General features: G+C 41.7%; 1 protein-coding gene, 1 long non-coding RNA gene and 1 pseudogene across 21 annotated transcripts in view; 1 reads left to right on the plus strand and 2 right to left on the minus strand.

The window, feature by feature from the left end:
* Positions 1 to 1809, minus strand: part of LOC146350526 (uncharacterized) — a 201994-nt gene extending 200185 nt beyond the window's left edge. For 5 of the 19 annotated variants that reach the window (XR_014788754.1, XR_014788755.1, XR_014788753.1 and 2 more), the window contains exon 1: positions 1409 to 1799. This is a non-coding gene — a long non-coding RNA (uncharacterized LOC146350526). Of the gene's footprint in view, positions 1 to 1408 lie in introns of all 19 variants that reach the window. The other 14 variants (XR_014788764.1, XR_014788757.1, XR_014788749.1 and 11 more) reach the window with 13 other exon arrangements.
* The window catches only part of ANXA7 (annexin A7), a 111011-nt gene that overhangs the window by 58759 nt on the left and 29099 nt on the right, over positions 1 to 23153 (plus strand). For both annotated transcript variants that reach the window (XM_084841396.1, XM_084841397.1), the window contains exon 3: positions 4023 to 4215. In XM_084841396.1, coding sequence (XP_084697522.1) covers positions 4023 to 4215 — 193 coding nt within the window. The remainder of the gene's footprint in view (positions 1 to 4022; positions 4216 to 23153) is intronic.
* LOC146350530 (uncharacterized) lies at positions 17495 to 18577 on the minus strand (annotated as a pseudogene).

A 23153-nucleotide genomic window follows, 5' to 3' on the forward strand; every position in this document is an offset into this window, starting at 1 on the left:
CCACCTGAAAATTGTATTTTGTTTATTTATTTAAAATATTTCTAGGCTGCCTTTCAGGGCAGATAATCTGCCTTAAATGATGATTTCCCAGCTATCCAGAGCTGATTTTGGGGGGGTGCAGAAGGCTGCAAGGGGGAGGCAAAATCGCCCCCCTCCCAGTTTTGCTGAAAAAGTTGTTTCCATTAGCAGAATGACACCATTGGAGGCAACAAAAAAAGCAAATTATATTCAAATATAACTCTCCCTAATTCAGTATAGCACTTCCGCCTTCTGTAATTAATGCCATCCTCTCCACTGCCTCATTTATGTATGACCCTGTTTGGATGTAATGGTGGTGTTCGGCAGCAATTTGTAGGTTAATTAACCCCAAGTTAACCCAAGAACAAGCAATGAGTTAGCTTGGGGTTGTTTAACCCATGAACAATCCAAGTTCGGATGTTACGGTAACAACCCTCAAATGTGGCATTCAAGGGTTGTTACTGGAAATAAGTGGCTGTTAACTAATTAAGCCACAAATTGTTGCCAGACATCAATATTATGTCCAAACACGGCCTGTGTTATCTGTCCCTTCCTTATGGGCAGTATTGGTAGCTTTTTAAATTCGATAATACTATTGCATTATTCCGATCTAAATATTTGTGAAAGGATCTGTGTTATAAAGGAGAAAAAGGCCCAATAATGTTCAGTGTCTCCCCATGCCCTTTTCTTCAAAATAACATGAATAATATGGATGTTATTCATACATCTATAAAGTACATATAATTTTGAAGCCTCTTTTTTCTGAGATTCCTATAATAATTTTATAAGGTTAATCTTTACATACTGACTGCTATCTTTCTATTAGAGAGCAATTCTATGGTCTCTGGGAGCTAGTCTAAATTATTTTCCTCTGATTGCTTGCAATGGGAAGGGTTTTTTCCTTTCACTACCCCCCCCCCCAGGGGAACACTGTGGAAAGTATCTTCCGCTCATTGAAGAGCTGTTTTCACCTTGTGCCAAACATTGTGTGGTAAGTGTCACTAAATCCAAACAGCTCTTCAGCACTTACACAATTTATTTTATTTATTTATTTAAAATATTTATAGGCTGCCTTTCAGGGCAGGAACCCTCCCAAGGCAACATGCAACATTAAAATGCACATAATAAAATTCTTAACAAAAATTGATGCAATAATAAAAACAACAAAAGTTCCACAAAACAACAAACATCAACATAAAACAGAACCTTCAACACAGTTGTAGCTGTAACCTAGTCTGATAAAACATAATCAGGGGAAGGCCAAAATAAAGAGGTAAATCTTCAAGCCCTTCTTAAAAGCCTGCAATGATGGAACCTGACAGACCCCCGATGGCAAATTATTCCAGAGATGTGAGGCCGCTACAGAAAAGGCTCTTTCTCATATACTCACCCACCGAACTGCCCAAACAGGTGGGCAACTGAGAAGGGCCTCTCTTGCTGAACTTGAAGTGCAGGCAGGCTGATAAAGCTTGAAGGCATTCCTTAAAGTAATTTGGTCCCAAACGATTTCAGGCTTTAAATGTCCAAACCAGCACTTCACATTGGGCTTGGAAACACAGTGGTAACCAGAGGAGCTGGCACAATATAGGGGTTATATGATTTGATTGCATCACCCCCAACAACACTTGGGTGGCTGCATTCTACACCAGCTGAAGTTTCTTCAAACGCAGCTCCACATACAGCACACTATACTAGCCCAGCCTGGACGTCACTAGTGCATGGATAACCAAGGCAATATCTGTCCTTTCCAGATAGGGCCGCAGCTGATATACCAGCCTAAGCTGGTGAAACACATTTCTGGACACCACACCCACCTGGGCTTCCCCAGATAGCATACAGTCCAGGAGGACTCCCAGACTGCACTTCGTCTTTTAGGGGGAGTGCAACCTCATCTAATACCAGTTGTAAACCTCCATCCAGAGTAGCTGGTTTCCCAACCCATAGTACCTCTCTCTTGTCTGGATTAAGCTTCAGCATGTTCACCCTCATCTATCCCATACTGGTTCGAGAGTTCCACAGCCTCCCTGGGATGTGTAGAGGGAAATGAGAGGTAGATCATCATTTCCATACTGATGACACTTGGGCCCAAATTTCTGGATGACTTCCTTGAGTGTTTCATATAGATGTTAAAAAGCATGGGGGACAAGATGGAACCTTGCAGCATCCCTAATGGCCATGAGATGGAGCAGAAGTTCCTCAGCACTATCTTCTGAGACCAGGAAGGACCAGCACCACTTTAAAACTGTGCTTTCTACACCCAACCCTGATAAACAGTCCAGAGGATACCATGGTCGATGGCATCGAAAGCTGCTGAGCAGTTCAGAAAAACCAACAGGGTTGCACTCCCTCCATCCATTCACCAGTGTAAGTCATCAACTAGGGTGACCAAGGCTGTTTCTGTCCCATGACCAGCTCTGAAACCTGATTGGAATGGATCTAAATAATTAGTATTATCCAACATTGCTTGGAGTTGTGAGGCCACCACATGCTCCAGCACCTTGCCCAAGAATGGCAAATTTGACACAGGATGGTAGTTATGCAAAACCATAGGATCTAAATTTGGTGTCTTCAACAAGGGCCTCACCATTGCTTCTTTCAAAGTTGTGGGAACCTCACCATCCATCAAGGAGGCATTGATGATCTCAGAGGTCCAGGTACCCAGCCCAGTTCTGGTAGTTTTGACAAGCCAGGATGGACAAGGATCTAAAGAGCAAGTAGTAGGCATCAGTCCTCCAGGCAGTTTGTCCACGTCTTCAGGTTGCAAAAGCCAAAAGGTATCCATAACATTAGATGGTGCACTAGCCCTGTCCATCTCGGGCTCTGTCAGAACAATGGCATTCAAGTCGGCATGTATATGAGTGACTTTATCTGCAAAATGTTTAGGAAATTGCTCACAGTGGGCCTTTGAGGGTTCAAGCTTTTGCGACCTTTAACCACCCAAAAGAGCTCTGCTGGCCAACACTGAGCAGGTACAACGGTGGCAGAGAAGTAAGATTTCTTCGCACCATCACCACCACAGAGTAAGATCACAAATAGATTCTTACTTGTGCTCTGTCATATTCCTTACAAGTCTTCCGCCATTTGCACTCTAGTCATTTCATTGCCCTCAGTTCCTCGGAATAGCAAGGAGCGGACTCAGTTTTGCAACTAGGTCGAGGACATTTGGGAGCGATCATACTGATAGCCCGGGTCATCTCCCCATTCCAAGCAGTGATCAGGACTTCGGCAGGACCTCTGGCGAAGCCTGCAGGAAAATCCCCAAGAAGCCTTAGAAATGCATCTACATTCATCAGCCTCCAGGGGCAAACCATCATACTTGGCCCCCCACCCCTGCAGAGTTGGTGCAACCTCTTGCACAAGCAGAATTATGATAACCTCGACAAACCCTGCATATAATTGTAGCACTACATCCACTCTTTTCTTTGAGATCTTGCAGAATGGCACCAACAGCAATTTTCCTTCCACTCATGGCTCTTTTGATCCTACCCAATGGGAATCTTATAACTTCGTATGCTTCTCCTTGTGAGTGTTTTAAATGAAAAGTAGTTTGTGATTACACTACTGTATTTCTAGCTATAACTGACTTTGCTCTCAATATAATAAAGAATTTGATACTGTTCTGTCTGCTTGATGAACAGTTGTCCATATGTGCACATAACAGAAATTAGTCTGCTGAAATGAATGCTTTGAGTACATAAGCAGATTCCAGATTTATCCCATTTATCTGCTTTTAAACAGTTGGGGGCTTTATTCTACAGTCTCTGCCTTGACAAATAAAATTTGAATTGACTTATTTTACATTTATTATATTAACTGCCAATGTTCCGGTTTGCATTCAACAAGCCAAATGTATTTATTCTATGCATGTTTTTCGAAGTGAGAACCTCAGTATAGACTTTCAGTCTTCTGTGAATTTGTTTGTCATTGTAAGGTCTTCAGTAACAGTGCATATATAGTGTATCTTTCTCAAATGCACTAATGATTGATTTACTGCTTGTGTTCAGCCTACAGGGCAAGAGACTGGTTATCCACCTGCCGGTCAGTATCCTTATCCTGGAGGCTTCCCACCTATGGGAGGTGGTGCATATCCTGCTGCACCACCAGCTGGTGGATTTCCAGGGACTGCAGGATACGCCCCTGCACCTGGTGGTTACCCTGGGGCTCCTCAGCCTGGCGGGATGCCAACCTATCCTGGAGGTAAGGTGCCAGAATACTGTTCACTACGTATCTCCACTGTTTGAATTCCCATGTCTTGTGGTTCTAGCAAGAAATATATAATATAATATAATATATTATATATTATATAAATATATAAATTTATATTATATAAATATATAATATATTATATAAGCAAGAAATGTGGCTGTGCTGTTGTAGTTCTGTTTGTTATGTCACACTCTTTAGAAAACAGAGAATTTTAGTGGAAAAAGGCAAAACTAAATGCACAGTTCCCAGTTGTCTTATATTTTATTTATTTAGTATTTATTTATGGTATTTTTATACTATCTTTCTGAAGTCAAACAAGGCAATCGACTAAAAATATAAAACACTAAAAGCAACCTTTAAAACCATAATAACAGTTTTTAAAGCCAAGTTAAAAAGATGTGTCTTGACCCCCTTCCTGAATGCAGAAAGAGTGGGGAGCAGCCACAACTCCAAAGGGTGTGTGTTCCAGAATTGGGGAGCAACACAGGAGAAGCCCTTTTCCGCATGCCTGACAAGCAGGCCTCTGCAAGCAAGGGTGTCTTCAAAAGGGCACCTGCTGATCTTAATAACCCCACAGGTTCATACTGAGACAGGCAGTTCCGCAGACAGCCAGACCCTAAGCCATTTAGAGCTTTAAAGCTTAAAACCAACACCTTGAATTAAGCCAAGAAAACAATTGGCAACCAGTGCAGATCTTTCTGCACTTATTGGAGTGATGTGATCACAATATTGTGTACTGGTTAGCAGCCAGCTGCTGCATTTTGCACAAACTGAAGCTTCCATAGGCTCTTCAAGGGTAGCCCCATGTAGAGCACATCGCAATAATCCAGCCTTCTCCAACCTGGTGTCCTCCAGATGTTTTGGACAGTGATGTATTGGAGCCAGGGCTCACAGGGACACAGCTCTGGCACTTCTTAATAAGCAGGGATGCTGATGTCATCTGCCACCCCACCCCACCCTGCTCAGAATTCACTGTTCCCTCTCAGTTTAGCTGCAGTCCTTACAGTAGCTGGGGGGAAATTAATTTTCCCAGCCACAATATATTGTTCCCTGTTGTAATGCAAAGAATTTTGGGGTGGCTTGATCTTGAATGGGCAATTAAGACCCTAACAGTCTTTATAGAAGACCTGCTTCTGGTGGAGATGAAAACAGCTAGAACTGCTTTGTTGGTATGGATCAACACAGCTGCCTGAATGTTTGGACTCTTCTTGGAGGTGTGGCTATGGGGACTGTCATGATGAGCACCTGTACTTCAAAATTTACCACTGCACCACTGGTTTTGGACTACAACTCCCAGCATTCCTTTCCAATGGCCATGCTGGCTTGGGTGGATAGGCATTGAAGTCTAAAACATCTGGAGGACACCAGGTTGGGAAAGGCTGCAATAGACTAAACATGAAGAAACCAAGGCATGTATAGCTGTTGCCAGATCAAACTGACTTGGAAATAGTCACAGCTGAAGCACTAAACATAGTTATGGGAATGCATTCCTCACCACCACTGCCCCCTGAAGATCCCGGGACAGCATTGGATCCAGGAGCACTCCCAAACTATGAACCTGATCTTTCTGCAAGAGAGTGATCCCATCCAGAACAGATTGAATCCTAATCCTTGAGCCAGGCTTTCTACTGACCAGCAGTACCTCTGACTTGTCTAGATTGAATCTCAGCTTGTTGATCCTCATCCTGGCCATTATCCAACTTAGGCAGCATTCAAGGGTGTCGACCACTTCTTTGGAGTCAGGTAACAAAGAGTCTATGGACTGCTCCCAATCCCATCTAGTGTCAACATAATGGGTAGTTGCCACCACCAGTCCAGTGTAAGACTTCTTTAAAAAATCAACCATAAGACTAGAGCCATGTTAAGGAATTGGTTAAACTTCAGATGGTGGCACTGGGGACAGCCAGCCTAAACTCCATAGTTTCTTCTGAGTAAGTCTACGACCCATCCCCCTTCTCTATCGTTTGCCATAGCGGCTCATTTGGGAAAATTCCTGAGCCTGAAAGTCACTTAGTCAAAGCCTGATACCCAACATAAAAAAAGATTTATTAGGAACATGGTGGTGAAATAAAGTAGGTTATTAAACAGACAACATTTTAAAAAAACACCCTATCTTACTTAGACATTTTTGGCTGTGGGCCAAAAGCTGAAAATTGACATATCAATATCAAGTACTGTACGTGGCAAAACTTCATTATGATCTTTTGAAAGGTGTATGTATCTGGATTTTGATATACATGTGATAGCCCATTCTGACTGGTTGCTTAAGCTTTTTATGATGTCATCAAGATGGCTGAAGCCATCTTTTTCTAACTCTTCTAATTTAAGCTGTAACGTGTGAACCAGGTGTCCAATTAAAAATTTTAAAACTGCATTGGAAATCTAATGAATTCCCTTAAAAATATCTAATCGTAATAGTGACCTATGTGTTACCATTTTTGTGGTACGTGCCATATATCAAGAAAAATGTTAAATTTTCCCTCATTTTTATACAGTTTACTGCATATGACACGTTACCTGAACCAGATATGCACCTAAAGGGTATTAGAACTGTAGGGTATTCTTTTACCTTTCCAACAAGCCATAGCTTGAGTACAGTTATTGCTTTTTAGCCAATCAGGCCGTCCACACACAAAACAAATAGAATTCTCACATCAACCCAAAAGGGAGACCAAAGTACAATTTATTAATAAAATAACTAACAAGAGCAAGTTAAAAACATTTTAAAATCCTAAAACAATATCTGCCAGAATATTATTACCATGTTTACGGATTTAGTTTTTTTATAACAGTCAATGACTTTCGCCTCTCCAGGGCTCGACTGACAAACTTAGCAGTCCTATATGATGTATAATGATCTGTTCCAGCTAATAATAATCGAGTTATACTTGCACCAGAAGTATCCTCAAGCACAGCTAATAGGGGCTCAAGATATTGCTTCCTCAAATTGATATACAATGGGCATTCTGCTAAAAAGTGTACCATGTCCTCTACCTTGGGGCAACCAGCTGGGCAATCTGCACTCATGCCATGATGGATCCTATAACGTGCCTTCACCTCCATCAATTGGAGTGAGTTCAGTCTACACCTAGTCATGAGCCATCTCAATTCATGTGAGGTGATGGAAATCAAATACGGGGGAGCCTTCCCCGGAGAGGTCATGATGTTTTTATAGATCTTGTTAGAGCGACTTTCAGCAGCAACAGCCATTGTTGTTTGAATATCAACATCCTGTAACCTCTTTGAAATCTCATCCCTAGCTCTATCATAGCCCCTCGCAAGCAAATATGATTGTGAAAAGCCCAACTCAGAGATAGATGTGGTTATCTTGTCTGCCCATGAGCCCCTTCCCATAGCTTCATATGCTAATAAGACCAAGGGGGAGGCCAGTTGGAACACTATCTTTAACCAGAAGAAAGTGGCAGCTTTTTGAACAAGCATTCCCACTGAGTGACAAGCTGTTTCTAGTCGGACAATGGCCTTAGAAGTGGATCTGGGAACCCTGAGTACTCTGGATAGAAATTTATGCTGCACTGACTCCAATGAAGCAATGTTAGCATGGGTCCAGGCAGGTGCCCCATATAATATGTGGGGAAGTAATTTGCCCTTGTATAGCTCTATTAAAGGGGCCACCATCTTACCACCTGGTCCAGCAGCAAAACGAAGAATGGCATTAGTAGTTACATTAGTTGTCAGGGCTATTGCATTCAAGTGCTCCGACCAAGATCCTGAACTTTGAAATGTCACTCCTAGGTATTTATATTTGTTGACCTGATCAAGCAGATGGTTATCCAGCTGCCATCAGTATTTTTTCCTCCTTTTGCCAAAGACTAAGATTTTAGTTTTTTCGTAGTTGACCTGAAGGGCTTCTCTCACACAATATGAGCTTAGGGCTCTTAAAAGTCTACGCATCCCCACCTGGGTGTATGACAGGAGAACAGCATCATCTGCATATAATAACACTGAAATATTCCTGTCTTTTAAAAGAGGTGGGTAGAAGTCTGGATTAGATAAGTAGGGAACCATATCATTAAGATATAGATTGAATAAAAGAGGTGCAAGCAAACATCCCTGGCGCACTCCTTTGTTAACAATAATGGGGCCTGAAAGATCACCTGAAGACTCTCTCACACGCAAGATAGAATTCTCATACAGCCCCTGTATTCTCCTGAGCAATTTATAATCCACATTTAAAAGTGTAAGCTTCTGCCAAAGGCGAGGTCTAGATATAGAATCAAAGGCTGCTCGAAGGTCTACAAATGCAGCAAAAAGTGAGTGATAAGGGGGAGATGTATATTTCCCAGCCAAATATTTTAGTAGAAAACAATGGTCTACTGTAGATCTGCCACATCGGAAGCCTGCTTGTTCTTCAACAAGGAGATTCTCCCTGAGCACCCAATTTTCCAGCTTATCTAAAAGATGTCTTGCATACAACTTACTTATAACATCCAGTAGACTTATAGGGCGATAATTCTTAGGGTCTGACCGATTGCCCTTTTTATAAATAGGCACTACAATAGCTACTGCCCAATCTTGGGGAAATTTCCCAGTTCTATCAATAAGTGTAAATAAGGTTGCTAACATTGGGATCCACCAATGAGGATAATCAATCAAGAAATCTGGTGAAATGCCACTCCTTCCGGGGGCCTTTCCGTGCTTCAACTTCCGTATCAGCATAGCTATTTCCTCACAGGTGACTGGGGGCCAACTAGATGATTCTGGGTCTTCCTCCTGCAGTGGCGGAACACAGGCCATCTCATCATAAAAGAGGGAATGGAAGTGTCGTTCCCATTCATGTGTTGTAATAACAGAGTCAATGGATGGAGTCCCAGAGTATCTTAAGTCTGAAGTAAGGTGCCAAAATCTAGGTCTATCATTTCTTTTGAGTGCTGATGCTAGTTCCACCCATTGCAACCTCGCATGCTCTTGCTTTTTTTCTTTAATTGTATTTTTATATAATTTACGCAGTGCCAAATAGGACTGTGGTAAAGGGACTATACCTCTGTCTCTTAGGAGTTTATGTTGTCTTTTAATTTCCTGCTTAAGTTTCCTACAGTCCATGTCAAACAATGGATTACCCACTTTTGGCCTCTGGTTCTTTGACTGGCCTTTCCAAAATAAGAGAGGTTCGACTGCTGCTATAATCTGGGCATAACATTCTAGTACTACTTCCGTCTCTTTGGAAGAGGACAGGGTATTCAGCAAGAGTTGTACGTTCTCAGAATGCCATAAGCGTTCCAAAGCATTTAAATTCACATTTGCCCATTTACGATGGTATGTTGCAACCCTCGTGCTTGGGACTGGGAGCCTATTTTCTTGATTTGCCTGGGCATTTTTAAAACATTCTAACTGGACAATCAGTGGTTGGTGATCACTACATGGATATGAATCTACTCTAAAGAGCGTAATCAGCCCAAACACAGCTGGAGGAACTGCAATATAATCAATTACACTAGCCCCAAGATGGTTGATAAAGGTAAATTCCCCTGTCAAATCCTCGGACAGAGAGCCATTCAGAATGAGAAGTCCAGATTGAAAGATCATTTGAATAAACTGCTTCGCTTGGGTGTTAATCGTGTGATCCTTTGACTGTCTATCCTTTATCAGTGGGAAGTCATCCAGGGAAAAATAGGAGACTGGCTCTATTGCATTCCAGTTTGGGCCAATCTGGGCATTAAAATCACCAACTAATATCAAATGAGCTCCAGATAGTTGGGTCTGCAGGCCAAGTATGTAATCTGTAAGGCTTTCCCAAACATTTTTGCTGTGATGAGTTGATTTCCAAGGAGGAATATATACATTTACCATGATATATGATGTTAAATTAATTTTGAAAAATATAGCCAAAGCCCAGGACTCCAAATTACTGATGAGATAGCTTTCGCCTTTCAATGAAGTTGATATACAACAGGCTAATCCCCCCTACGGGTGTCCCATGCCTCTGGGGATACATGCAGGGACTTCATAGGTTTTGTAATTACTCAGAACAATTTCCCCCGTGCACCATGTTTCCTGTAGAAATATGATATCAAAAGATCTAAGGTACCTTCTGAATGAACCATCTGCCCTTTTATTAGACCATCCAGAGATGTTCCAGGAGACACACTTAAGTGAACTCCCCAAAGCCTTATTTTGTCAGGAGGAACAATCTAATGTTAATTTGATCTATTGAGGGATCAAGCTGCACGGCACCATTTAAGCGGGGAGTGGAGTTCTGGATCATGTGTTTCCTTTGAGAATTATTTGCTATTGGGACTACTGTAGTGTTGATTTCAGCTACCACTGTTTTCTGTTTTTTTTGTGGTATCAACTGAAAGTTGTCAATATAAGAATTAATTGCAGTATTGGTTAAGAGAATTTCAGTGTCTAACAAAACATCATTTTTGAGTGGGGGACTAGAGGGACATAAAGACCTAAAGTTTGTTCTCTGAAGGCCCTGATCAGTGGACTCTATATCAATGGTCCCAACATCTGTCTCCTGAGTTGTAAAATCAATGAGCATTTCAGTGTTAGACTGCTCTAGAACATTATGTCGTCGACTTGCTTCTGGGGCATACTGATCTATGGGTTTCCTTCTAGATATCTGCTTAAATAGTGGTGTTAATGAATAAGTTTTAAAGACCCTTCTAGCCCTTACTCCATATTTACCCAGTTGGAGCCTCGCAGCAAAGATTTCTTTATCTAACATTGGTGAGTTAAAAGTTGTTATACATCTCTGTAAATACAGAGAGCCTGGAAGTGTGTGTACAGATCTAATATTTCTTATATGAATTCTTAAGTTCAACAATGCATTAAGATTATACACAACTCGGTTTTTCCCCCACCAACTAGGCAGAACCCCATTTGATAATGGTGATATTTCAAAGGCCACTTGGTCTGGGACTAAAATTAAGTTCCCCTTAAAGTCCCAATTCTTCAGTTCTACGAGTTCTCCACAGTCTGCAAGGTTCAAGGAATTCGAACGCTGGGATACAGTTGAAGGAACCAAAGCCTGTACAGGTTGTAAAACTGGAAGTGTCATGTCTTTCTGATTTACTTCTGGATTCACGTCTTGTTTTGTTCTGGTATCCTGACCCTTGAGAAGTTGTATAATCTCATCAAGTTGTTTTGTATATCCAGTGATAGGAATTAGTTTATCATTTATAGCTCCGATTGTCCCAAAAATATTAATTAGAGTTTTAAAAATTAACAAGCACTGTTCTGCCATGGTATCAATAATTGCCTTGTTCACATCTTCAGGCTTCATCCCGGTAGTTGCCTGTTTCTCCTCATTTCTCCATTCCTGGGAGTCCTCAATTTTTCCTTCCTGGGACTCATCATTTTCCCCCAAAGGGGAGGCCAGGATTGAATATCGATTAGTAGTAAGGATTGGGAGTCCTCCAGGGGTAGCAGAGCTACCGAGCATGAAGCTATCAATTTTAGATTGTTTTGAAACAGGGAAAGTTGGAGACTCTAGTTGGTCTCTCTGTCTCTTTTTCTTACTACACATTGCAAACAGAGGGTAGAAAAATCAGGTAGCACCACTCCGCAAGCTCCTCCACTTGATAAATGCTTACAGAAGTCAGCAAAATTGGCAAAACAATGAGGCAGGCATTCACATATGCTTCTACGGCTTGTGTGTGTATGTAAGGACTTTATCAGAAGAACTCAAAACATAGTCCAAACACTGAGAGCTCTCGCATTGCCTCCTCACAGCTGGTAAAAACTTGAACAGATTAAACCTTTAGGGCAGCCAAAACATTACAGTTGTCTGGCGTGCACTACAATAATAGAGGTTTAAACTGGCAAATTAAAACTTAAAACACATTGTGACAATTTAAAACAATTAAAATTTAAAACAAACAAACAGACCGAGGAGCCATGAAATCTACCGCTGCTCGTGCTAACCGGAACTCACAGCTTGAGTACATTCATTTTGATATGCCATAGTTAGACACACATCATAGAATAGTAGGGTTGGAAGGGCCATCAAGTCCAACCCCCTGCTCAATGCAGGAATGCAAGTCAGAGCTTATCCACGCTTCATGTAATCTTATCCAATGTATGGATAACAGGTAACTTAGTATTATTGCAAAGAAACATCTAGTAATTTTGTGAGTTCAGCAGCTGTTCAATATGGATATGTTTTTATTTATAAATGTTATAATGTCATCATTTTTAATCATATTATTTAAGTGATATTATTTGAGTATTAATAGCATTAATACTATGTTATAGCTTCAGCCGTGGCTTCCATTTTTTTGGTTATAAGTTTGTCCCTTTAGAGTTACTCTAGCTTGGCTTCCATGAAGATATGGGAAGAGTTCAGTGGAAGGAAGGAAGGAGACTGAGAAATAATAGAGGCAAGTTCCAGATAATTTCACAGGTTAAATACAGAAAAGGCTGTTGTGAATCCACCAGAATGGATATACCAGAAAAAGAAAGCATGATACCACAAAAGCATCCACGTATGGATTGCATTATTCACTGCTCTGCTGAAGTATCAAATGCAAGCCTGGTGTCCCTTCAAACCCTTGAGTCATGGCAAACATTGTTGAGGGCAGCAGAAATCAGAAACCATAAAGCAATCTTAAGGGTGGCTGAAGTTTAAGAAGAGAAGGGAATACCTACAGTGCAATACCACAGAAAGTGTCGCAGACTGTTTACAGTGAAAACAGTCTGAATGCTACATCGCTGAAGCTAACACAAACAGTTGAATCTAAGGCAGAGGAACATGTTCAAAAGTCTAGCAGACAAGGACCATGCTCTTCTATAGTTTATGAGGCTAAGTGCATCTTCTGTGAGAAAAAAGCAAGTGTTTGAAAGGGCAAAAAACAAGGGAGTCCCTCGTTCAGTGCTGTGAACTATGTGCAGATGCCATTATCAGAAGTGCAGCCATTAGGAAATCAGATATAAGGATGATTGCCATTGTCAGCAGGGACCTTGTAGCTGCAGAAACTCACTACCACTGGTCATGTTACCGTGTCTACACAGAGGAGGAGTCTGCTTGCAACAGTTCAGCCTACTGTTATGGTACAGATAAATGTCTGTATGATGCAGTAGCTAATGAGGCATACAAATAACTATTTTCATTCATAAGAAATGAACTGTTCAACAGGCTTCAAGTGATGTGTATGACTGATCTGACATCCAGACTGATTGCATCCATGAATTCCTGTGGTGTTAACATTGTAAAAGATTCAACCAAGAAAAACATTTGTTGTGCATTCCCAAAAGATTTTCCTGGAGTCCTTCACATATGTCCTAATGACAAAGGGAAATTGCTTCTGTATCCTGGTAGTCTCTCAATGTCAAAACTTGCAAAGGAAAATAGGGTTCTGAAATGTGAGTTACTTCATTTGAGGTCTGCACTTCCTGACAGTGTGGTCCAGGCCGCACTGCAGATAAGAAATGTCGTCGTGAATCAAGTGTTCACGGAGGCCTGGCTCAGGAGATGTTCAAAGGTGATTATGATGACTACAGAATTCCAGAATCCATTACTAAATTCCTGTACACAACATTCATTGGAATACAGAAGACAGGCAATTCACCTACAAATATCTGCAGGCTTGTCTCCTCTTCTGGTCAGGACCTGGTGTATGCTGTTACCCATGGCAGGACAAAGCCCCCTAAGCACATACTCCTTCCATTTGCAGTAAATACACTAAGAGGAAATGTGGAGCCGATCAAGATTCTCAAGTGACTTTGTTGCAGCATTTCATACTCCCAACTTCTAGAGCTTGATACAGCTCTCTGCATGCAAAAGCTTGCAATGTCAGAAGAAGATGTACTGCCATCTAATATTTACACTGGAATCCCAACCACCTTTGCCTGGGAGAATATAGACGAGTTAGAGGACACACTCAGTGGCAAGGGGACATCACACAGAGTCAATGAAATTGCCATCCAGCTGAAGATCATAGGGCCTCATTTGCCTAAATCAATGCCTCAAGTGGTAAAAATAAGGAAGAGAAGCATTTCTAGCCAGACATTTATGTTACCAATATACAATGTTGGCAAAAGGGAAGGGCCACTGAAGCATGTGTTCGTTATATTGATGTATATGCTTGCATTGTTAAGTGTAACCCAGGTAAGTTAGGGTTAAAAGAGCGTTTCGGGGTGAGTGAAAGGTGGGAGCGGCTTGTGTGTGTGTGGATTCTGAGGTTTTAAAAGGAGAGAGCTGACAGTTAGTCTGATAGGGCCTTTGGGACTGACACATTTACATCTAGTTGGTGCGGTTTTGGAACCAGGATTTAGAAGGGGTAGAGTAGGTAGTTTAGGGCCAAGTACAGATTGATTAATAACAATATACCACTCTTTTTGTATTAAATAATTTTTATTTGTTTTTAATACAAAATCCTATGTGTTTGTTTGGCTTATTGCACTGCCATTAGAAAATCTGTTTCCTTGTTACTTCTCCTGTATTGGGTAGAGGGAACCAATTACGCATATTGGGTGTCTCTTTAACCCAGAGAGTAAAAGGGAAAGAAGCTTTGTGTGTCATTGAGGACAACTGACCAAAGTGAAGGCAGATGTCCTGAGGGGTTTTTCTGTTTCTACAGGTGGAAGCTGAAGAAGGTATAACCCAGGCAGGAACCTCACAAGTGGCAGCAGAGCAGTGGGATCCGAAATAAAGGGGCTTTATTACATCATAAACCACTGAATTATAAAGAGAGAGATACATTTGTAGTCAGGAGGTTGACAGGAAAGTACACTAATGTTACAAGATATCAATCGTAAACCTATCTCAAGAAAACCCAAGCAGTAACGTTGTTTAAGTGAGGAAAACTCTGGGGGAAATTGAGTTTTTAAGCATGAAAAAGGAAGGAGTCTTGGAGAGTATTGCTAAAGAGTTGTCCTTCATACAGAGTCTTATATTTTGTGTGGAAAGAGCATCCCGTGTACCAGATTTTGATGTGTGGGAAAGAGGAAACAAATACAACAATGGCAGCACTGAACTGCATTCAAATTCTGTTGCGTTAGCAAAAGCAGCCCTAGAAGCAATTAATAGATTCAGTCTCTTTGGTAATCTGGGTTGCTTGTGATCTGTCATATTTGTAGACCTTGATGCCCACAACCAGAACAGGCAAACTCTTTGTTCATTGCTTCCTCGAGAATCAAATTCTCATAATGCTGAGCTACCCTGTGTTTGCTGTGGATGATGAAGTTTTGTACAGCCAAACCATTGATAAGGTGGTTAGAAAGTTAAAAAGCAAATATGGGTTCAACTGATTTTTGACAGATGGCTATAGTACTGCCCTAGATGACAAGTTGGAAGCAATAAGAAACTGGCCAATCCCAGGGCAGGAACATCACAGCAACCAATAACTTATACTGTGGAGGTAAACACAAACATATTGCTTCACCCTGCTTTGCAGAAAAATCTCTCATGGCTTCTGACACACATGTCAAACCATGAAGACCAAGCAACAAGCAGCTGGACAGGCTTCGGCATACTTGTCCATGAGGCAAGACAATATTGGTTCTTCTTCATGCTCTCTGTGCATCGCACATATGGGCTCTGCGCCTACGTGGAGCCTCAATTCAGGAAACTTCTATAACTGAGGATCATTTGGGTGGGAACCACCCCCACCATCCTACTGCACCTGTCCTAATGGGTCCCCACGCAATCAGTTCTCTTTCCATCACTTTAGTGGTTGCCTCAACGGGAACTTCTTGTGTCAGTTTGACCACTTTTCTTCTTATACTTGAGGTTCAATTTTCCTTTCTTTTCATTTTACTCTAGCCTTCTGCTTTCATTCTTCTAACTATCTCTTTGGCATTTTTATTTTGTTCGCATTTGCAATCATTGATCGCTATCCACCTCATGTGGATGGCCCTACAGGCCCCTTTCCAAAAGTGTGTATCTTGTGGAAGTAAATTACCTCCCATGGATGGGCACTCTTTGTGTCTATTCTGCCTAGGAAAAGCTTGTGTAGTTGAAGCATGCCTGCATTGCCAGTCCTTTTTAAAGCAGGCTTGCAAAAACCAGGCAGACAGGTTAAAGGCGGTTCTTTGGAAAAAGGTTTTGGAAGCGGTCCACACCCCCCAAAGAGCAGAGGTCTCATGTTTTAGAGGCATCTGCTAAATCATTGAGTATGGCTTCGCCATGACCCGTGTTGCCGAAGCAGTCAACTTTGACTAAGGAGTGAGCAGACCTGCCAATGCCTGGATGTTCTTTGTAACTCACGGTGACAAAGAAGTTGACTAAGAAGCAAAAGCTTCAAAAAACCCTATAGAGGAGAATATGCTCAAGTTCATATTCATTGCATCGGTGATGCTATCTAGCCATCTCATCCTCTGCCGTCCCCTTCTCCTTTTGCCTTCAGTCTTTCCCAGCATCAGGGTCTTTTCCAGTGAGTTTTCTCTTCGCATTAGCTGGCCAAAATATTTGAGCTTCAGCTTCAGTATCTCCAAAATATTTGAGCTTCAGCTTCAGTATCTGTATTGGAATAGAGTTCCTTAATCAAAAACAAGAGACGTTTACCAAGATTAGTGTTGGCCAATTTATGCCACAACTGTTCGCTGTCAGTTGAGTTAAAGACCGCCGCTAAGTCGACAAAGGCAACGTGAAGATGTTTACTAGGTCCTGCCATGCCTTGCTGAGCTAAAAAATAAAGAGTCAGGCAATGATCAATAGTACTTTGGCCTTTCCTGAAACTGGCTTGTTCCGAATACCATTAGAAGACTCCCAATCCTCCAGCTTGTTTAATAGCATTTTAAGCTATATTGTAATGTCCAAAAGACTTACTGGCCAATAATTATTAGGATCCTGTTTATTACCCTTTTTGTATATTGGGACAACAATACTTGGTTGGTTTCCAACCAACTGGGAATATACCTGTACTGTTAATTTGAATAAACATTTTGGCTAATATTGGAGCCCACCAGTCGGGAAAATCTATATTTCTGCGGCCATCATATTTTCTCCTGGGGCCTTGCCCAGAATTAGGGATGCAATAAGATTCGTTATCTCAGTTACAGTAACGGGGGGGCAATGAGGTAAATTAGTGGCTTCAGGAGCAGTGGGGGAGTTAGTTCCCACAAGGGTGGATACATGAAGCGTACTGAAATGAGTATGCCATTTACTTGCTGATATTTGCCCAACTATTAAAGATCTAACTGCACCCATACCGAAGGAAACAATATCCCAAAACTGGGACTCCTTCTTTTCCATTACAGCCAGGCCTAGCTGTTGCCATTGCGATTTAGCATATATCTCCTTTTTTATTTTCAAAGTGCCTTGTAAGATGACCTCAGAGACATTAAGTAGTCCGGAGAGATAATCTCCTTATTTGTAAATGCCTGGTGAGTGATTCATTAATATTTTCCTAGCAACTCTGCATTCTTGGTCAAACCATATATTGAGTACTACTACTAATCTATTAGGATTGAACTGTTTATTACAAACCAACTTAGGACTAAGGTTTTGGATAATGGTTTGATAAGCATGTAAAGGATCTGAATCAGACTCCAGGATTCCTTGGTGAGGCAATTTAAAAGTAATGCTCTCCAGTGTCTGAGAAATAGAGGACCCAAGGTTGATTGATCAGCGTATTCTCCTTTCCCCAAAATGAACTCCATCCAAGTTTTGGAAGGAATGAGCGGGACAGGAATGTAGGAGATAATTGTTAGCAATAAGGGGAAGTGATCACTTTCAACCCTGTTGTCAACCTCAAAACTGTAGGTGTCAGGCAATATATTGACAGAAACTGCCATATAATCTATTGTACTGGCATCACTGTTAGTCAAATAGTAATGGGTGACCATAATCTTAATTGTAACAGGTTCCATGGAAGCATTATAGGTTATGCAAAAATAAAACATCTAGGAACCTCAAGCCTGACTTTTTTATAGTTTTATCCTGGGAAACTCTATAAGTAAATGTTGGGAGTTTCCTCCATAGTTGGTGCCACCCACTTGTTTAAATAGGCCAACCCCAATTCTTGCTTTAAAATCCCCACATAACAGAAATCTTAAATTGCGATACTGGAACTCCAGAAGGGTCAGGGTTTCAGATAAGCTATTCCAAATGCTATTAGGACCTAAATCTCTGGACAGGGTAGGTGGAAAATAGACATTTATACAGATAAAGGAGCCCATATACTTTCCCTTAATAAAAAGGACCTGTATACACTGCTGAAAAATGCTATTCAGTGGTCATATGTCAGTTTGCAAATCACCTGAAGTAAATATAGTAAGACCACCACAATCTTTTACACTACTTTTTATATCCAGGACAGAAAATGAATGAAATCCCTGAAGGGATGGTAAATTAGTTTCATGAACCCATTTTTCCCTTTAAACAAAGAACCTTACATTTTTGTAGATAAATAGCAAAATCTGCATCATAAAATTTGTTTCCCCAGCCCATGATATTCCAAGGAAGTATATGTATTTGTCAGTGTGAAGGATCTGCCAGGACCAGCTCCAACCTTCCTGCAAAGTAGGACCACTCCAGAACTGATCCCAGCTCACCTACAAAATAGGACTGGCCAAACCCAGCCTCCCAGTCCCCCAAAATACCCAATAGCCACCCTCCTAAGCCAAGAGGCACTGAAATTAGCACTGAGGTTATGCAGAGGAATCACACCAACTAAAGGTTGGATTAAGGTTTATTAAGATTGATAAAAAGGGGTAGAGGGAAAGGGAAGAATGGAAGTAGCAAGTTACAGAAGAGGGTACAAAGCCAAATCACTTAACTATATACAGAGAGCTTTATGAACACGCACCCAAGCAAAATAATAAAGCTTCCTGGCCTATCGTTACATACCTAAATATGGATCTCCCCAGATAGCAACCAGCCGTCTGCAGGTCCAGAACCACCAAGACAAAGGGAGATGCCATGCCTCTACCTCAGCCCTCCTTTAAAGCCCAGATTTTCCTCTAGCCAATCACTGGCTCAGCCCTTGGGTGGACTGCCCTTGCCTCCAAGATGCTGGAACCCCCCCCCCCAACTCCAGCTGTTAGCACTTCCCAATTAACAGGGACTGTGCCTGGCCATGAGCCAAGGGCTGAGGAGCCTCTAGATAACATACAATCCCAGGTGGTTACATTAGATGGGACAACACAGCCTAATCTCTTGATAAAAAACAGGCCATCATTCTTGACAGTCAGGCTGGTGCAGTTGTATCTATATCTTCATTACTATATACGCACCCGTTACCAGAAAGTAAAGGTTGTACTGGGGCGAAAGAACTAGGGCTTTTACATGATAATTCTGTACTGTGCTCCAAAGATACCAAGAAGTGTCGGGCGGTAAGCAATCTGCCTCTATTTGCCCACAATACATGCTCTCGCAACTGAAATGTCAACTGTATATGAGGTGTTAAACCAGTCTATCAACATCATGCAGTCTCTGCAATTGTCCAAGATTGTGTGCGTTTTTATCGGGCACTTTATTGCCAAAGCTGTTGAAATCACGTGGAAGCATCCAGAGAAATTCAAATATACTGTCCTAATTACAATCGGTGTATTTCACACCATATGCACATTTTGGGCCATTATTGGTAAGCAGTTTCAGGATGCAGGATTGCATCATTGGTGCATAGAATCAGGCACAATTGCAGAAGGTTCAGTAGCAGGGGTAATGGAAGGTCACAAATATGACCATGCACTCAGACTTCACAATCTGGTTTATGAAGCACTCATGCAGCTAGCGTGGTATAGTTTCCAGTAATGGCTGAACAACTTGCATGCAGAAGGCATTGTATATTTGGATGATATGCTGAACAGCATAAACAACCTCTGCCAAGATGTATGCACAGCTTCATTGCAGAAAATTCTTGGTCAGCAATCCTGTTCAAGGATTATGGAGCTCGTTGAGGGCTACTTTATCTCAGATGTGGAAACGGATGTCTTTCAGCATCTGGGGTATCCTATCTCGACATGGTAGGAATTCTGCTGGGCTTTATTAGAGCATCATGTGAAGGTGATTAGATGTTTCACTTAACATGCATCCATACAATGATCCCATGGTGCTTTGCCTATGATAGACTGAATTATGCACACTACCTTCCATACTATTATGCCCAGATAACCAGGCTGCCCATTGAGCACCCAGACATACATGAACATTTCATGCAAGGTAGACTTTAAGTACTGTTGGGATCAAGCAACCCCTTTGGGCAAATTCCTGTAGACCAGACAATAGAGGAAACAGTCAACAAATACTCAAACACCAGGAGGAACAAAAGGATTTAGCCTCAGTCAAGGAACTATCAGTAAGTACTATCTGACATTAGGATATAGGAGCATGTTTCTGAAGCAGTTGAAACAGATGATTGGTCAATGCAGCAGTAGGATGACACATCCAAGATTTCCATCTGAACAGAATAAAAAAAAAAAGATGAGGCAAATGTCCAAGCTTTAGTTGACCTAATAATGAACAGTTGGCTGAATCCAATGTACTCGGGGAACGCTGCCATTTTGTAACTGTAGTGTGGTATCAGAGAAGGCTGTGCTTGTTTGGCTGCAGTTGTCCCTGGGCTGCTTGTCAGATCTCAGAAAAAGGGCTGGAGCAGAGCAGCCACAATGGTTTTGACTGCTCTTGCCAGGCAACTCTGTCGGCAATCAGAATAAGCCATTAGTGAGTGCCAGATGACACAATAACCCATGGTGGCTTAAATAACCCATGCTGTAGACCGTGGGTTATCAGAGTTACTTGCTTTGACCAAATAAGTCATTGTGGATTTAAAAATTCCCGACAGATGATACGATAACCAATGATGGGTTAAATAAGCTTATTTAACCCATTGTGGGTTATTGTGTTGTCTGAACCCAGTTTTTATGTAACAAGTGAGCTTCAAAATCACCAAAGACTATTGGGAAGAAGTCTGTGAGTTGAGGTCTACTGACACTAGAAAGCTGCTGCATGTGCTTCGTGCAGCAAAAATGGACAAAGTCTGTTGTCATTTCAGAAGACACCGATGTACTGGTACTATGCTTTGTCTTCACAAGTGAAACACTAGGCCCCATTTTTGTGAAAAGTGGAGCAAAGAGTTGCACAAGATTTATTGATGTAAGTGAACTCACAACTTCAATTGGACAGGATGTGTCTGATATCCTGATTGGACTACATGCCTTCAGTGGCTGTGACACTGAGTGCTTTTGCAGGTCAGGGTAAGGTAACTCCCTTGAAACTACTGAGAAAGGACAAAAACTCCCAGGAGATGTTAAGTCATGGGAAATCTCTACAGAGATGTTTGAGATGTTACAGCAATTCACCTGTCAAATGTATGTTCCAACTACTTGTGCTGCTTCTGTAAATAACATTTTTTGTGCCAAGCAAGGAGAGGTGGAGTCCAGTCAGCTTCCATCATGCAATGGTGACCTATCCATGCACACTCTTATGGCCAATTTCCAGGCAGGAATTTGGAGATGCATTAAAAAAAAAAACAGCCACATGTACCTAGTCCAATGTCATGTTCCTTTGCCCTCCCCCCTTCGCAATCAACACACTCCAAGATACCAGGCTTCAGGCTCACTACTTTCATAGAATCATAGAATAGTAGGGTTGGCCATCGAGTCCAACACCTTGACAACAATGCCGTGATTACTCGAAGCCAATATGGATTTGTCAAAAACAAGTCCTGCCAGACAAATCTGATCTCATTTTTTGATCAAGTAACCTCCCTTGTAGACCGTGGGAATGCTGTAGACATATACCTCGACTTCAGCAAAGCTTTCCACAAAGTGCCCCATGATCTCCTGATGAGCAAACTAGCTCAAAGTGGGCTAGATGAAACAACGATCCAGTGGATCCACAGTTGGCTACAGAATCGAGTGTAGTCAAATGCGTACTCTGGATTTTAGGAAAGCTGATTTTAATAAACTCAGAACAATGATCAGTAAGGTCCCATGGCAAGCGACGCTAATGAGAAAAGGAGTCCAAGATGGGTGGGAGCTTTTAAAAAAGGTAATTCTCAAGGCACAATCACAAACCATTCCAACAAGAAGAAAAGGGGGAAGACAACAGAAGAAGCCAATGTGGCTTCACAAAAAGCTTAGGGATGACCTGAAAACAAAAAAGGACACATATAGGAAGTGGAAAGAAGGCCAAGTAACAAAGGAAGAGTACAGGCAGGTAGCACAGAATTGCTGGGATGGCGTCAGGAAGGCTAAAGCTGAGAACGAGCTGAGGTTAGCGAGGGATGCTAAAAACAATAAAAAGGCTTTCTTCAGCTATGTGCATAGTAAAAGGCAGAGGAAAGAAATGGTGGTTCAGCTATTAAATAAGGATGGCAAAATGATAACAGATGACAAAGAAAAGGCAGAGGTGCTCAATTCCTACTTTGGCTCAGTCTTCTCCCAAAAGAGTGTCTATGACCCCCCTGGTAAAGGCGAAGTGCAGGCTGAAGGGGCAGGATTGCAGCTTGAGATCGATAGGCAGATGGTCAAGGAACACCTAATTACTTTGAATGAGTTCAAATCTCCAGGGCCAGATGAACTGCATCCTAGAGTCATAAAGGAACTGGCAGAAGAACTCTCAGAACCGCTGTCTATTCTCTTTGAGAAATCATGGAGGACGGGGGAAGTGCCAGATGACTGGAGGAGGGCTAATGTTGTCCCTATCTTCAAAAAGGGTAAAAAGGAGGAACCTGGGAACTACAGACCAGTCAGTCTGACATCAATCCCAGGGAAAATTCTGGAGCAGATGATAAAGCAATCCATCTGGAAGCACCTTGAAAACAATGCAGTGATGACTCAAAGCCAACATGGATTTCTCAAAAACAAGTCCTGCCAGATGAATCTGGTCTCATTTTTTGATCAAGTCACCTCCCTTGTGGACCATGGGAATGCTGTGGACATCATATACCTCGACTTCAGCAAAGCTTTTGACAAAGTGCCCCATGATCTCCTGATGAGCAAACTAGCTCAAAGTGGGCTAGATGAAACAATGATCTGGTGGATCCACAATTGGCTACAGAATCGGACTCAAAGAGTGCTTA

The sequence above is a fragment of the Heloderma suspectum genome, chromosome 3 (assembly GCF_057233095.1).
Source record: "Heloderma suspectum isolate Gila_16-S chromosome 3, 16-S_ref, whole genome shotgun sequence".
Lineage (NCBI taxonomy): Eukaryota > Metazoa > Chordata > Lepidosauria > Squamata > Helodermatidae > Heloderma > Heloderma suspectum.